The sequence below is a fragment of the Papaver somniferum genome, unplaced genomic scaffold (genome assembly GCF_003573695.1).
Source record: "Papaver somniferum cultivar HN1 unplaced genomic scaffold, ASM357369v1 unplaced-scaffold_83, whole genome shotgun sequence".
In the NCBI taxonomy this organism is placed as follows: domain Eukaryota; kingdom Viridiplantae; phylum Streptophyta; class Magnoliopsida; order Ranunculales; family Papaveraceae; genus Papaver; species Papaver somniferum.
The window spans coordinates 2,714,076-2,731,716 of NW_020651304.1; the positions used below are offsets into that span (position 1 = coordinate 2,714,076).

Sequence of the window (17,641 nt, forward strand, 5' to 3'; positions counted from 1 at the left end):
ACCTCTGGGGAACGGAAATGACCAGCTGAGCTAGCTACCCGTTGTTAAACAAAATAAAATAATACAATAAAGATATTTACAAAATTAAGAAGAATCTTAAAATATGTACAAAAAATTAAAAATCTAGAGAATAAGAATTTTTCCTAACTAAATATTTACAAAAATAAATAAATGCAAATCTAAAAATTAAATTAAATAAAATCTTGGATTATCCAACTTACCTTTTAGGCGGACAAATTTTATCTTCCACTTTTATGCCAAGTTATCCTGCACGCCAAAAACAAAAATATACCCAAGTAAAGTCTAGAAAATAAAAATTAAACTATCCTAATATTAACAAATTTAATAGAAACTAAAAATAACAACTTTTCTTAGTCCCCGGCAGCGGCGCCAAAAACTCGATGAGATATTTTATTGTGTACCGCAAGAATATGTCTGTTTATTGGACAGTATGCAAGTACGGTTCGTTCCACAGGGACTAAAGTTCTGTTACTTTCAATTTCTAATAAATATTAAGTTAAAAAGATTAAATAGTAAAATATCAACTTACACTCATAAAAATTTAGAAATAACCAAATCGAAGGAAACTAGGGTTTTCGGATTCCACCGGATTAATTATGTAAATTACCCATACCATCTTTAACAAATATCCATTTTTATAACTCAAGACTATCGAGACCCAACCGATACATCTCGGAAAATATAACTTTTAAAACAAGTATTACAATTTTTGTTGTTAACCAAAACATTATAATCTCCTTCGCTTATAAAAGATCAACAGCCTAAGGCTATTCAAAACAAATAAAGAACTAAGCCCGTATAGAAGAGAGATTAATAAAATAATTATTGCTCAAAAGAATGTTTTACTAAAAGATTACCTGAATATTGTACATAATAACCCGACTTCTTCCTCAATCCCAGTGGAGAAATAACTCAATTATTACAAAAGAAAATTAAAATAGCGAAATAAAAAATCTATTATTTTCTTAGACTCCGAACTCCCCTTTTCCTTGTATCCACAACGTATTTATAGCTTTCAAAGGAAACCACTTTCCTTTTCGATTTACCACTACCACATCAATCGCCCAATGAGAATGCGCCACATGTCAGGACAATGAAAAATCCTCCAATAAGAATGTGTCACGCGTCAAATAATATAATTCTCATGTAGTTACAAATTTTTTTATTTGGGAATTATTTATTTTTTATTAACTCTAACCATAAAGAATAATATTCTTTCCATACTATTCACATATTTAATTCCCACCAATTACTCCATGTAGATTTCTTACTTAACACTTTTATTTTCTTCATTGAATAAAAGATTGCCTCATACTCAAGTTTTAGCATATACATATATATATAAAAGCGGGGTCGTAATGTATTGACCGGAGTCAAGATTCAATAGGTTTTGCATATCAACACTCCTGCATTTCTTTAGCATGAAGATTGAATATCCAATAAGCTTAGATTTTCCCCCTTGATTTCCTCGAGATTTCTTTAATTGGGAAACACAAATTGGTGTTTTTTCACTTTGCTAAGACTCAGCTGTGGCTGTAGTTTCAGAAAATCGTTGTTTATTCCTCCACTCACCTCACTGTCGCTCCTTCCAACCAATGGATATTAACCCACCACCCCTGGTTACCAATCCTTCAAAAGTTTCACCTGAAAAAGCTAAAACACAACCACTGATACACACAATCTGGTCTGAAAAAGCACATAGAAAGGTGCAAACCACCCCTGTCGGTTCACATTCGGAAGATCCATATTCTTCTAGTCTCAAAAACGAAAAGGATAAGAAAGAAGAAGTTACAGAAGAAGTGAAATAAAAAGAAGCTTTTCCAGTAGAATCCTCAAATACCTTCTTCTCCACCAAATCTTCATCGACATGTGAATCTTCCTTTAACAACAGAACATCAACCTCAAAAAAAACCTTTCCAAAAACTTTCTTCACAAAATAATATCACCCAGAAAGGCAAAAATCATTCAGCTACATCAAAAGTTTCACCCACTATAAACCAGCAAACCTCATTATTACAAAAACAAAAAGATCTAGGAACACAAATTTTCCAACTAACTGAGAGGATGAGGGACCTCATGCAGGCTTACAACTAATACTGTATGGCTCTGAAAGTGTTAGGTGGTAACGCAGATTACTACAACCTCAAACAAGCCATCTCCAAATCGTGGTTTCCTTTAAAGTTTCACCATATGGGAACAAGTTCGACTCACCAGGTATTTCAGATGTCCATGGAACATAAAGAAGACAAGATGTACATATTCGAAAACCAGCCATGGATAATGGGGAATATGGTAGTGTTGTTTGAGGACTGGCAACTGGTCGAAAGATACCCAGATAAGCGTTTTAAGTTTGCAGCGTTCTGGCTTCAAGTTCTTAATATTCCAAGGTACTTGACAGATGAAAGATCAATACATGACCTAATAGGAAAATCTGAGACTGGCACCGTCTTGCAGATAGACCTTAACAGTTCTCCTCTGCATGTGTATGTTATGATAGACATGACAAGGCCGTTCATGCCAGGAGTACTACTAAGTATCGGCAAAGGTTTATGGGTCCAGTTTTCTTATGAAAATATACCATCACTTTGTTTTCTCTGTGGTTTTCCAGGACACATATTAAAGGACTGTACTAATGTTCTGGACATTAAACAAACGCTGAAGAGTAGTCAATGCTCAACTTATCCTTATGGTAGGTTGAATGCAAAGATTAAAGCTTCCTTCACCAAAGCTCAATGACTCAGTCACATGCATGCAAACAGAGGACAACAATACTTTCCTGGAGAATCATATGCCAACCCATCATAGAAAATAATCAATGAAGGCCTGCAGAAAGAAGATGGGGACCAAGCAAATCCGATAATACCACAGACTGCTACCGGAACTAGCACTACACCTGCTGGTGCAAACTCAGTTAGGGTTACGATTCAGCTGCACAACCAAAATTCTCAACTCATCTCGCTGAGGAAATGACCAGCCGAGGGTTAGCTTGGAACTCAGTCAAGAAGCAGACAAAACCTGACATAACAACTGAGACAAGACAAACAGTGCAGCCACAAAATCAGAGCGTCAAAGAAAGTGCCCATGCAACTGCTACTGCAAAAGAGACTGCAGATGTCAAGAATGTTGGGGGAAAATCTTCACAGTTGGGTCCCGCAAATACCAAATCATCTTCTCCACATAAGCATACAGTCGGAGTTAATCCACAGATGGAAGGACACGTTGGCACCAGCAAAGCACCACAACAACAGAGTATTAAAGGAAAAGAACAGGCCCATGATGGTAGAACCCAAAGTGCAGAATAAGGCAAAGCAGTTCAAACGAACCAAAAACCCATTGACCCGAATATGAGTCCTACTGCTTTACCTGGAATGAACAGAATGTACTTTCTTCACTCCTTCATATGCAAAAATACTGACAACTTTACTGCAGCTTAAAGATGCAAAGGTAAACTTTCTAGTTCACAACATCAATGACAAGCCGGAGGTGATCGTCACATATAATGCAAAGCCGGAGGAAAAGCAAGAACCACTCGGACCTATGTATACCTACAAGAGACGAACACATAGACCTCCTGCAAAACTACCAGAACATCTTAACCTACCAAATGCTCGAGATTATGCAGCAGCAGCACCAGCCTCAAAAATGAGAAAGTACGTCTCCATTGCTGACTTGGAGCAGCACACTGAAAGAATGACTACAACGGATTTTGATGTCCCAATGGAGAGATCCAGGAAACCAAGATCAACAAGAACTCTTATGGCACACCAGCAACAACACTACACACCACTGCATCGGCTGGACAAACACTTCAATATGCAGAACCAGCTACACCACCATCCAAGAACACTGGAAACATTAAGGATATTAGGACACAAAAACCTGCTTGGAAACCTTCTATCACTGATGAGATTGCACCAACAGAAAGATCGAGTTTAATGCGAGTTGTTGGTTCTAACCAACACTCGCGCCAAGCATGAGTTACTTGGCTTGGAACTGCAAGGGGGTGCATAACCCCCTGATAGTTCCGAAATTGCATGAATACACACGCAAGTTCAAACCTAATTTACTGTTTTTTATCAGAAACTCTAGCAACTACTTCGTACATGTGTTTTTTTGCAAACTACTCTAGGATTTCAAAGTTCTTTTTCTGTACCTTGTAATGGGCATAAAGGTGGCCTCTACTTGATGTGGACATCTCACCTTAATGTCTCTGTTTTAGTGGCTAACCAAAGTATTTTGCATGCTTATATCGAACCTGTGCAACTTCAAACTCAACAACCATGGTTTTTTACCGGCATACATTGCATCAACCTGGTAGAATTGGCCAACTGGTGGAATACATTGCATCAACCTGGTAGCATTAGCCGATCTGGTACATCGATCCATGTATCTATGCTCATTCCAATCTTGTCCAACTTTTCTAACTCCCCCTTCTTCACTCTATTTTTCTTCGTTCTGGAAACACGTCTTCTGATTCTCTCTTTTCTGGAATCTTCTTTAACTGAAAAAATCGAAGCTCGAGAATGGCCCTCCATAACCGGCTGCGAGATGGGATCTCTGGCAGAACTTCAATCAATGCATCACGACTCCAACACTCCCTTGGCTTCTCATGAGAGACTTCAATGAAATCACAACCCAACATGAAAAGAAAGGAGGCAGACCTGTAACTAACAATCAAGTCAAGCACTTCAACAATTTCATCAACTCTCACGCGTTAATAGACATGGGATTCCAAGGTGACCAATTCACTTGGACAAACAAGCAAACTGACACCAATTTCATCATGGGAAGGTTGGATAGAGGTTTGGCTACACAACAATGGATAGACCTACACCCATGAGATCTTATACGACATTTGTCGCGAATTGGGTCAGATCATGCTCCACTACTTCTGCAGGAAAAAGTTATGCCAAGAAAAAATACAAAAAATTTCCGTATGGAACATTTATGGTTTTTACATCCAAACATGAAGGCTGTGGTTTTAACTGCTTGGCAAGAAAAAAATGAAGAAAATTTGGCACGCAACCTACATGTTAAAATGGAGAACACAGCACAGGCATTACAGAAATGGCATAAAGATACTTTTGGTTACCTTTCACAGCTGATAAAGGATGCAGAATTTCAAATTCAATTGGCACAAACTAAGTGTGCAACCACTAATGGTGCGGAGCTGCTATTTTGGCTGCAACATGAAAAGGAGACTCGCAACTCACATCTTATGCTGCAACACTTCCATGATACGTATTGGAAACAAAGATCAAGGATTGACTGGTTGAATAATGTGGATCTCAACACGACCTTTTTTTCACACCAAAGCGACTATCCACAGAAGAATCAATCACATCCACCAAATCCCAGATGCCAATGATGCGTGGATTACCAATCAACAACAAATAACGAACAATTGTGTGAATCATTTCGAGCAACAATATAGAGCACCTCCAACTAATACAGATATGGAACTTTTTCATGGGTTTTCATCAAGACTAACTAGTAATCAGTGTAGATCTCTTATGGCACCTCCCACAAATGAGGAAATTCACAAAGCGCTACTTGGAATTGGGTCGGAAAAGGCACTAGGACCAGATGGATACACAAGTAAGTTTTCAAGGTCTTTTGGGATACCACAAATCCTCAAATAATTGCTCTAGTTTATAATTTCTTTGATAATGTGGAGCTAGACAAACCTTTTAATCATACTGCAATCACATTACTGCCAAAAACTGAGATCCCTTCAAAACCAAATCATTATAGACCTATTGGGCTTTGCAATGTGGTATACAAGATTATATCCAAACTTCTGGTAGAGAGGCTGCGACCTTTGTTGCAATTTATGATTAGTCCTTTTCAGAGTGCTTTTGTCCCCAACAGAGCCATACATGATAATATTTCCATAGCCACTGAAATATTCCATCATATCAGAACATCTCCACCAACAAAACATCCAAAAATTTCTCTCAAATTAGATATCCAGAAAGCTTATGACAGCATTGATTGGGGTTTTGTTAAATAGGCTATTTGCACATTTGTTAAATAGGTTCATTGAATATATCATGCTATGCATAACAATTGTTTCATATTGGGTGAACATCAATGGCCGGCCCCATATCTTAATCAACCGCAAAGAGGATTAAGAACAGGGAGATCCCCTCTCCCCATACATCTTTATTCTATATGCAGAGATACTATCATCTAACTTGGCAAGATTGGAATCACAAAAGATGCTAAAATGTCTAACCATCTCTACAAAAGCTCGACCCATTCTTCATCTCATGTATGCGGATGATCTGCTTATAACATGCTCGTCAGACCAATCAACATGTGACAACCTTAAAAAAATCCTACACTCTTATTCAACCTCCGCAGGCCAACAAATCAACACACAAAAATCCATACTCATCCATCATCCAAACACTCACCCAGACACAAAATATTGGCTTGCAACCAACTTCAACATTCAAACCACCCACAACCCACCAACATATTTAGGAGTTCAATTTAAACAAGGAAGAAACTCGTCACAAATATTTTTGCAGCTACTACAGAGATTGGTGAGGAAAGCTAGGGGCCGGATGGCTAAATGTTTGAATCAAGATGGTAGGCGGATGCTCATAAACACCTCACTGATACCGACGGCAAATCATATTATGATGACCCAACTTCTACCAGCAGATGTGCACAAAAAGATGGACAGGATTGCAAGAAATTTCCTATGGGGGAACGAAAAAAATACAAGGAAATTACATTGCTTTGGATGGGATAAAGCAAACATGCCAGTAGGACAGGGAGGCTTGGGAATAAGGAATAGAAAAAAACAAAACTATGCAATACTAGGGAAGCGTGTCTGGAAAATACATGTTGCACCCTCAACAATATGCAACGGTCTCTACAGCGCAAAATATTTGGCACACAAACCTTTATTTCCAATCACTCAAGCTCCTACGTGCGGCAGCTAGTGCGGTGTGGAAAAACATCCATAAAGTGGCTCTTTTTGTGCAGAAACATACAACAATTCAAATTGGTGACGGAAAATCTACAAGAATTAAAGACAACTGGATCCCGATGCAGGGGAACATTTCAATGATGGGCACTTGGATCGATGACTTGGTGAGTACCCTAATTGACCAGTATTCTTTTTATTGGAAATTGGAAATGGTTGATCGATGTTTCCCACAACCGGTCAACAACTTGATCAAAGGAATCCACATACCAAACCCACCAATCCCAGACAAGAGAGTCTGGCCTCATGCAAAATCGGGCAATTATACAGTTAAGAGTGGCTATGCTTTTTTTTTGGTAAATCCAAATATGTATTAATGATTAACTAGATTACCAAAAAAAAAATGAAAAGCAAGAAAAGAGATCAGAAAAACCCCCAAAACTTGCTACTCAGTTGAAACGAAAATAAGATACATTTGGTAATTCAATAGAGTTCAAGAAATCAGGTCTTCCCAGATAATGTCTTCCCTCCTTATTAGTAAGAATACACCCTCTCTTAGCCATCTTATCAGCATCAAAATTAGCCTCTCTATATGTGTGATCAAAACAAATAGTCTCATACTGAGAAGAAACTTCCCTTCAACGTTGTGTAACAAACCAAGGAAGATTAGAAGTAGTAAAAGCCATAACTGCACTCAACGAATCTGAGCGGATACAAACTTTGGAGTAGCCCCATTGAAGCTCCTATTTACCAATTATAATACCTGAAATTTCATCAATGTAATTCGTCATTACGCCCAAACCTATACTCATAGCTCCAATAACATTAGCATCATGATCACGCGCAACTAAACCAGCCCCAGCAACTCCTGGATTCCCTCGAGCCGCACCATAACAACACAACATAAGTTCATCCACCCCCGGAGGAACCCATCTACACTCAACAGGATCATGAAGCTTCACCTGCCTATGACGAACCTTGAAAAAATCCAGGATTCTCAAATCATCAACCGTATTAAACATATAGCCCTTGAGACGCCCTGAGTATTCTTGTATTTGGTTGAACACGGTAGTCTTAAAGAAGCTCCAGCTAACCTTTTTGTTATCATAAACAAAACGGTTACGTGTTTGCCACAGTTCAGATCTTACCACCAAAACAGCAAGAAGCCAGAGCTCCTTAATCATGTCACTTCTTCCACAAACTGCCTTGTAGGTTGTAGCCAGATTCAGGTGTGATTGCACCCCAAATGTATCTGAAATCCAGCTCCAAGACATCTCAGCAAACCTGCAATGCCAAAGCAAGTGATCCAAAGATTCCTCTGTGCTATTACACAAACAACACTTGTTTACAACCTGAATTTTGAACCGGCTTCTAACTTGAGCAAGCGTAGCACACGCTCCTATTAATATCTTCCAGTTTCTAGCTACTAATGCCGAGTGAACATATTGTCTCCACAGCAAGTTAGAACCCTCCAACTTCCCATATCTCTTACGAATAAAAGATTTTGCAGCTTTCACCGTGAACTGACCATTGGCGCTAGGCATCCAAACCTGACAATCATCCCCATCCAAAATGAAAGGTAAATCCGCCTCCTCAATGCCAGCAGCTAACAAAGTGTTGCGGTAGTCCTCAGTTAAGTTCCAAGCACCGTTAACAAGAATATCACTCACTAAAACAACACGATTAAGAGAATAATCTTCAAGAATATCAGCAATAGTCGTATGCGGTATTGATGTCAACAACATCAGATAATCACACTCATTCCATCAACTCAATGGACCAATACAACATCCATAACTCCAAACGGATATCGAATGCCAACTGCCCACCGAAAGTGAGACTTTTCTTGTGGAAATTCAGTCACAATGCATTACCTACCTTTTAGAAACTACGCATCTAGAAAATCAGCACCACCAACAACTGCCCAATATGCACATCCCAACCGGAAACTGTTCAACACTGTATATTTGAATGCACACTGGCCAAACAAACTTGGGACATTGCATGTGCTCAGCTTAATAATCATGGAGGTACCAGTAGCAACAACCCATATAACAGCCTAATGCTCCCACCACATCCGGAAGCTAACACAATCTATCGACTTCAAGGGACTTCAACTAGAGCAGTTAATAGGATACGTTTGCATCAACAGGGACGCTCCGCAGGTACCAACAACAGATTAATCTTTCAGGCACCAAGGAACTTCCAAGATTTCATAGACTTGTCTGATACAGGGGATGATAGTTTTAGTTTATGCTGCTTCACCATCTGGAACATTTGGCTGGCAAGAAATGCGAGAGTATACAAGAAACTGCTTCAAACAGCACAACAAATCTTTCAGATAGGACTGGTTTTATACCAGGAATATAACTGGGCAAAGAGACATAAGCTTACATAGATCATCACCATAGCAATCGAAGCACAACAACCACGATGAATAAGCAGGTGGTATGGATTAAATGGAGGGCCCCGTCGAACTCTTGGCTCAAAATAAACACCGACAGAGCATGCAGAACAAACCCAAATGGATTACCAGAAGCGGCCGGAGCAGGATGGATTTGCAGGAACTCTCAAAGTCAGGTGGTAATGGCAATGGCATCACCAATAGGCGCAGTACCTGCTTTAGTAGTAGAAACATGGGAAATGCTACATGCAACAAAAAAAAATCGATGGAGCAGGAATGCACGCAGATATATTTCGAGACAGATTCGGAGGTATTACTGCAATTACTCAAACAAGAAGGAAACTCCAACAAAACACCATGGATCATTCAGAACATGCTAGGAGAAATCAGAAGACATCTACAGCAAATAGGACAATGCACGCTAACACATATCTATAGAGAAACAAACAAAGCTGCGGATGGATTGGAAAACTATGCAACGGATATACAAGCACAGATATGAGGCAGAGCTGGCACATATATTTGGGACTATGCATGTCCAGACTTCCTAAATGTAATTGTAATGAATGATTTTGTGGGACGTTTGTACCCCAGAGAAGTCGCTTTTTAATAAAATCGACTACTCTTTCAAAAAAAAAAAAAAGATTGCCTCATTTTCCTTTCCATAGGTGAGAGATATTATATTAATCCTCCAAATCTTGTAGTCAAGACAAATTATATTTTCCAAATATGAGAATTATTCCCATTATATGATGTCGCCACTAATCGACCCCAAAGATATGTTGTTATTTTGAGAGTTAACTCTAATTCCAACCGCTCATCCAAGGCATTTGAATTTTCATCCGTTTTACGGGAAAAGTACCGTATTTTAGTGCAACCGAGCTTTATTTATTAATTCTAAATCAAATAAATTTATTAGTATGTACAAAATAAAGAACTAATAAATATAATTTTGAGTAATAAATATGTAAGAATTAAGCACACATCACTGAAAAGTAAGTTAACTTCCCCAACATGGAGTGGACCAACAGAACATGAATAGCTCTGCAATTTCTGTAGAATCCTAATTTGTAGCATACAAGAGAATTTTGGGCATAAATAATAAGACAAAAATTGGTCATGAAAGAGCAATCGTGTATAACCCCCTATCCACCCATTTTTCATTACGGCAATACTGCCTTTATCTTTTATTACTTTTTAATTATTTTTTATTATTAGTTAATTAAAGAGAGAAGTTTACAAGAAACTAGTCGAAAGCCTAACAACAAAATGGGCACCGTTTTTGTATAACCACACTTACTCTATGAAAGAGATAGTTCCCTCCTTTACTGTTAACAACGCGTCTATGTAGTAAAACATAAGTTATATTTTTTGACAAGTTATCAGTTGAATCTAAGTTTTTGTAAAACATACCTAGGTTCGGCTAATGACTTGTAAGTCGAATCTTGGGTGTTCTTCGTATATGAAGAATAGTCAGAGGTTCGGCTGATAAGAACTTCGGCTTTGTGAAAACATACTTAGATTCAGCTGACAAATTATTAGTCGAACTTTTTATTAGCATTTTTAGAATGAAGAACAATGAGAAGTTCGGTTGATAATTTGTTTCAATTATCAGCCGAACTTCGCTCTGTAACTACCGTAAAACGCTGATTTTCTCGATTTAAACATAATCTATAAATCAAACACAAAAAAGTAGGATTTGGGTTTGTAGAAAATACTCTGCGTTATATATTTTATTGCGATAAGAGAAGAAAGAAGGAATAACATTTTTTTTTCTTTAGTAAAACCAAATTAAAATTAAAAGAAAAATATATTAATTTGTTTTTAGATAATTAATTTAATAAAGTGATTAAGATTCGTACAAAACTTTAGTTGGTAAAGAAAATTAAAAGTTCTAAAAAATTATTAAATTATTGAATAATTAAATTAAAACTTTAAAGAAATAAAAAACAGTAAAGAAAATAAAAAATAAAAATAGTTGAATTAAAAAATTAATTAATTAATCAAGGGTATCTAAATAACTTAACCACCATTAGACACCTCTTATCATGCCACTAGTTAGAGTCATCATTATGTAGGCCCAAAAGTTTCAAGTATTGCCCCAAGTCACGGTTCTTTCTTATCCTGACCAAATTGGGGTATACCCAGTTTAATTGGGGTATACCCGATTTTAAGTGGACTTTTTTTAAGGGCTAAGAGGGTGTCCTAATGGGTGAAGTTATCAAACTATCCTTATCCTCATAATTAAAATTACCATAATAATTTTTTCAACTCATATTTCATTTCATCTTCTCCGCTTCCCACGTCTCTTCTACCATACCGGCTTCCCCCCGCCACACCTCCATCGAAAATTCGTCGATTAATTCGTCGTAATCATCGATTCAAAAATTCCATCGTCGATTAATCTTCAAACATGAAACCGCATGTTAAACAAACTTATAGAAGACCTAGTATTGAAGACCCTGGCATTGGAAAATCAGTTCAATACAAACGAAAGAAAAAATCAGCGGGTGAAGAAGAAATCACCGAAACAGCTGAAACCAAAGAAATGACGCGAACGAGAAAGTAAGTGACTAGTTAAACCCATTCCGGTACTTTAATTTTTCGTTTGCATGTCAAATTATGTCATAAAATTAGAATCTCTGAATCTACAGTTATGTAGCCATCATGGTGTCTGTTCGATGACCCTGCCGGATTTTCATATTTAGGATTAGTCGTTGTCTTCTTAGGTTGAATATCATGCCGGCTTTTCATATCTGGAAGTGCCATTTACAGGGTCGTCACGATATTCAACTTTAAAACCTTGTCGACTAAATGTAGTTTTATTAGTCGTTCGTTCTTGAAAGTCCAAACCTGCCAACTAATGATGTGAGAATTCATGTGTTTCCTGAGTATTATATAGTTATAGGCCGGCATATTTTTAGAATACAACCCTGCTGACTATTTATTAGTCGGCATTATATAGATTATAGAACTTGTCGACTAATTGTTGACCAAAACCCAAGTGACGACTACAGTTATACGTCGTTAATATTTTTTTGGCTAAGGTGACGACTACGGTTTAATAGGCACCTCTTATTATTATCGTCCGTGACGACTACGCTTATTTGTTACTTAGTCGTTTCCTTGTTTAAATATTAACCCTTACGACTAGTTGAAAAATATTTTCATTGTTCTTGTTTAGGATGCAAAAGGTCAAGCAAGTAAAAAATAAACTTATTACTCCTCCTTCAAAACCTCCTCGCGTTGGTGAAAAACTCTTGACTGCAACACATCGAGGGGCATTCGTTGAGCCAGGAACGCTCAAGAAACATGAATTGAATGATTCTCAGGGTCCACCTGAACCAAGTGATTCTGATAAAACTCTATATGAATACCAATCAATTCCATCTGGTAGAAGAGTTGATGATGATGTTGAAGGAACTCCGGCTGCTTGAGGAGATAACGATGATGATGGTGATCAAGACATGCCACCTGTTGGAGGAGGTAATGATGATGGTGATAACAATAATGGAGATAAAGATAATGATGGACAAGATGAAATTGTTGAAGATGAAGAGGATAAATAATAGGAAGAAGAATGTGGAGAAGAAAAAGGTAACGGTCAAGCAACAAGTGTTAGTGTTGAACAACAACCTCAAGCTGCAACTGCAACCGGAAAGAAGAAGAGGGTTATTAATAAACCTATTGATTCCCACATGCCTCCCTCTCACTTGAATAAGCAACAAAAAGATGGTGAGCCTCCACTGGGGTTACCATAAGATGGTGGACATGTTCTTTTTGGATACAAGGACTCATGGGCATATAAAATCTATTCTATTCTCGTAAGTAGTCTCAATCTCACTTTGTTTTTATTTAAGACATTATATCTTAAATAAGTTTCAAATGTTTGTATTTATTTTAATTTTTTGTTTTTGGTATTTAGGATCATAAGAATGCCATATGTCTTATGAGGCGCCAAGCTTCAAATACTATGATGAAGAAATGGCCACTTGATAAGGAATGTGACGCCGTGAAAGAGATTGTCAAGAACACCAGGTTGTGGCCTACGGTGAATAGTTCGGTGGTTGAGTATGAAAAAGTTATCATATCTACACTCTCTGAGAGGTTCTACGGAGAGACTGATATAATGTTATTCCCATTCGGTGAGATGGCGGTAATTCTCGATGATGCTCATCAAATTCTAGACCTCGAGGTTGAGTGAAAATCCATCCAAGATGGCTACGATGAGGACATTTATTGGGAGAATCTCTTTGGATGAGAAGCAGTCGGAGTCTATGTTTGTGATGAGGGATGGTTATAGAAGAAAGAAGTTAAGCCTGAAGAAGTTGAGGGACACATACTCTGGGACCTATAAAATCTATGATAGGGAAGGAAGTGTGGACTTGGTGCGAATCAATGCTACTGCGTCGGCTTATTTGCTATACGTCCTGGCCAACTGTATCTTCCCCGACGGTTTCGGAAGATCGTTCGATGACAAGTGAAAATGCGGGGGTCTAACAACCACACCCAACAATTCGTTTGGCAATCTGAGAGGACTTACTCCAATACACTCTCTAGAGAATCAACTAGACAGTCAGACTCAATCTAGAGTAAAGTATATCAAAGAGCTTAATATCTCTAACTCTTAATTTAATTCGCAATCATCAAATAGAAATCTGCGAGCTCGATTTATATAAGAGGAGTTACTTGAACGGTACCAAAGACCAATGTTCAAGTGTCTATCAATGTAAATCAACAACCAAAGGTTGGATATTCTAATTGATTGATCTTAACACACAACCTGTGATATTTAAATTATATAACAAAATATAATGCGGAAAAGAAATAACACAGACACCAGAATTTTGTTATCGAGGAAACCGCAAACGCAGAAAAACCCCGGGACCTAGTCCAGATTGAACACCATACTGTATTAAGCCGCTACAGAGTCTATCCCACTACCAATTAACTTCGGACTGGACTGTAGTTGAACCCTAATCAATCTCACACTGATTCAAGGTACAGTTGCGCTCCTTACGACTCTGATCCCGGCAGGATACTACGCACTTGATTCCCTTAGTTGATCTCACCCACAACTAAGAGTTGCTACGAACCAAAGTCGAAGACTTGATAGACAAATCTGCCTCACACAGAAAAGTCTATAGGATTAAATAAATCTTTCTCCAACAGAAATACCCAAGAGTTTTCATTCCGTCTTTTGATAAATCAAGGTGAACAGGAACCAATTGATAAACCGGACGTATATTCCCGAAGAACAACCTAGTATTATCAATCACCTCACAATAGTCTTAATCGACTAGCGAAACAAGATATTGTGGAATCACAAACGATGAGACGAAGGTGTTTGTGATTACTTTTATATCTAGCCTATCAGAGAAATTAATCTCAAGCCAATCTTACGATTGCACTCAATCACGATAGAAACATCAAGATCAGATCACACAACTACAAAGAGAATAGTTGGGTCTGGCTTCACAATCCCAATGAAGTCTTCAAGTCGTTAACCTACAGGGTCTCGAGAAGAAGCCTAAGGTTAAAGGAGAATCGACTCTAGTTATGCGACTAGTAACACACATGAGGTGTGGGATTAGTTTTTCCAATTGCTAGAGTTCTCCTTTATATAGTTTTCAAATCAGGATTTGCAATCCAAGTTACCTTGGTAACAAAACATTCAATATTCACCGTTAGATGAAAAACCTGATTCATCTAAGCTAATATCTTTCAACCGTTAGATCCAACTTAGCTTGTTACACACAAATGAAATTGAAAAAGCGGGGGTCTAACAACCACACCCAATATTTCGCTTAGCAATCTATATGGACAAACTCCAATATACTTTTAAGAGAATCAACTAGACAGTCAGACTCGATCTTATTAAAAGTATATCAAAGAGTTATATCTCACTTTCTGGATTCATACTTACTCAAGCAGATAGAAATCTGCGAGTCTAATTGAATACAAGAGATATCACTTGAACGGTACCAAAGACCAATGTTCAAGGATCAATCAATTTCAATCAACAACCAAAGGTTGGATTTCACAATTTATCGATTCAACGCTCAACCTGTGATATTTCAATTATATAACAAAATATAATGCGGAAAAGAAATAACACAGACACCAGAATTTTGTTAACGAGGAAACTGCAAACGCAGAAAAACCCCGGGACCTAGTCCAGATTGAACACCGTACTGTATTAAGCCGCTACAGACTCTAGACCACTACCAATTAACTTCGGACTGGACTGTAGTTGAACCCTAATCAATCTCACACTGATTCAAGGTACAGTTGCGCTCCTTACGATTCTGATCCCGGCAGGATACTACGCAATTGATTCCCTTAGCTGATCTCACCCACAACTAAGAGTTGCTACGAACCAAAGTCGTAGACTTGATAGACAAATCTGCCTCACACAGAAAAGTCTATAGGATTAAATAAATCTTTCTCCAACAGAAATACCCAAGAGTTTTCGTTCCGTCTTTTGATAAATTAAGGTGAACAGGAACCAATTGATAAACCAGACTTATATTCCCGAAGAACAACCCAGTATTATCAATCACCTCACAATAATCTTAATCGACTAGCGAAACAAGATATTGTGGAATCACAAACGATGAGACAAAGGTGTTTGTGATTACTTTTCTATCTTTCCTATCAGAGAAATTAATCTCAAGACAATCTTACGATTGCACTCAATCACGATAGAAACAGCAAGATAATATCACACAACTACAAAGAGAATAGTTGGGTCTGGCTTCACAATCCCAATGAAGTCTTCAAGTCGTTAACCTACAGGGTCTCGAGAAGAAGCCTAAGGTTAAAGGAGAATCGACTCTAGTTATGCGATTAGTAACACACATGAGGTGTGGGATTAGTTTTCCCAGTTGCTAGAGTTCTCCTTTATATAGTTTTTAAATCAGGGTTTGCAATCCAAGTTACCTTGGTAACAAAACATTCAATATTCACCGTTAGATGAAAAACCTGATTCATCCAAGCTAATATCTTTCAACCGTTATATCCAACTTAGCTTGTTACACACAAATGAAATTGAAAAAGCGGGGGTCTAACAACCACACCCAATATTTCTCTTAGCAATCTGTGTGGACAAACTCCAATATACTTTTAAGATAATCAACTAGACAGTCAGACTCAATCTTATTAAAAGTATATCAAAGAGTTATATCTCACTTTCTGGATTCATACTTACTCAAGCAGATAGAAATCTGCGAGTCTAATTGAATACAAGAAAAATCACTTGAACGGTACCAAAGACCAATGTTCAAGGATCAATCAATTTCAATCAACAAACAAAGGTTGGATTTCACAATTTATCGATTCAACGCTCAACCTGTGATATTTCAATTATATAACAAAATATAATGCGGAAAATAAATAACACAGACACCAGAAGTTTTGTTAACGAGGAAACCGCAAATGCAGAAAAACCCCGGGACCTAGTCCAGATTGAACACACACTATATTAAGACGCTACATACACTAGCCTACTACAAACTAACTTCGATCTGGATTGTAGTTGAACCCCAATCAATCTCACACTGATCCAAGGTACAGTTGCTCTCCTTGTGTCTCTGATCCCAGCTGGAACTACGCACTTGATTCCCTTAGCTGATCTCACCCACAACTAAGAGTTGCTACGACCCAAAGTCGAAGACTTTAATAAACAAATTTGTATCACACAGAAAAGTCTACGGTAATAGATAAATCTGTCTCCCTCAGAAATACCTACGAGTTTTTGTATTGTCTTTTGATAAATCAAGGTGAACAGGAACCAATTGATAACCCGGACTTATATTCCCGAAGAACAGCCTAGAATTATCAATCACCTCACAATAATCTTAATCGACTAGAGAAACAAGATATTGTGGAATCATAAACGATGAGATGAAAGTGTTTGTGACTACTTTTCTATCTTGCCTATCGGAGAAATTAATCTCAAGCCAATCTTACGATTGTACTCAAATACGATAGAAACAACAAGACTAGATCACGCAACTACAGAGAAAATAGTTGGGTCTGGCTTCACAATCCCAATGAAGTCTTCAAGTCGTTAAACCTACAGGGTCTAGCATCACACAGGAGGTGTGGGGATTAGGTTTCCCAGTTGTTAGAGTTCTCCTTTATATAGTCTTTCAAATCATGGTTTGCAATCAATGTTAGTTTAGTAACAAAACATTCAATATTCACTGTTAGATGAAAACCTGTTTAGATTCAAGCTAATATCTTTCAATAGTTAGATCGAACTTAGCTTGTTA

General features: G+C 37.7%; 1 protein-coding gene across 1 annotated transcript; it reads right to left on the bottom strand.

Annotated features, from left to right (window-relative positions):
• Nucleotides 1–7,704: 7,704 nt before the first annotated feature.
• On the bottom strand, nucleotides 7,705–8,706 carry LOC113345776. The gene has a single exon (XM_026589451.1). It carries the CDS (start codon nucleotides 8,704–8,706, stop codon nucleotides 7,705–7,707), a length of 1,002 nt encoding a protein of 333 aa, XP_026445236.1.
• Between the last annotated feature and the right edge of the window lie 8,935 nt (nucleotides 8,707–17,641).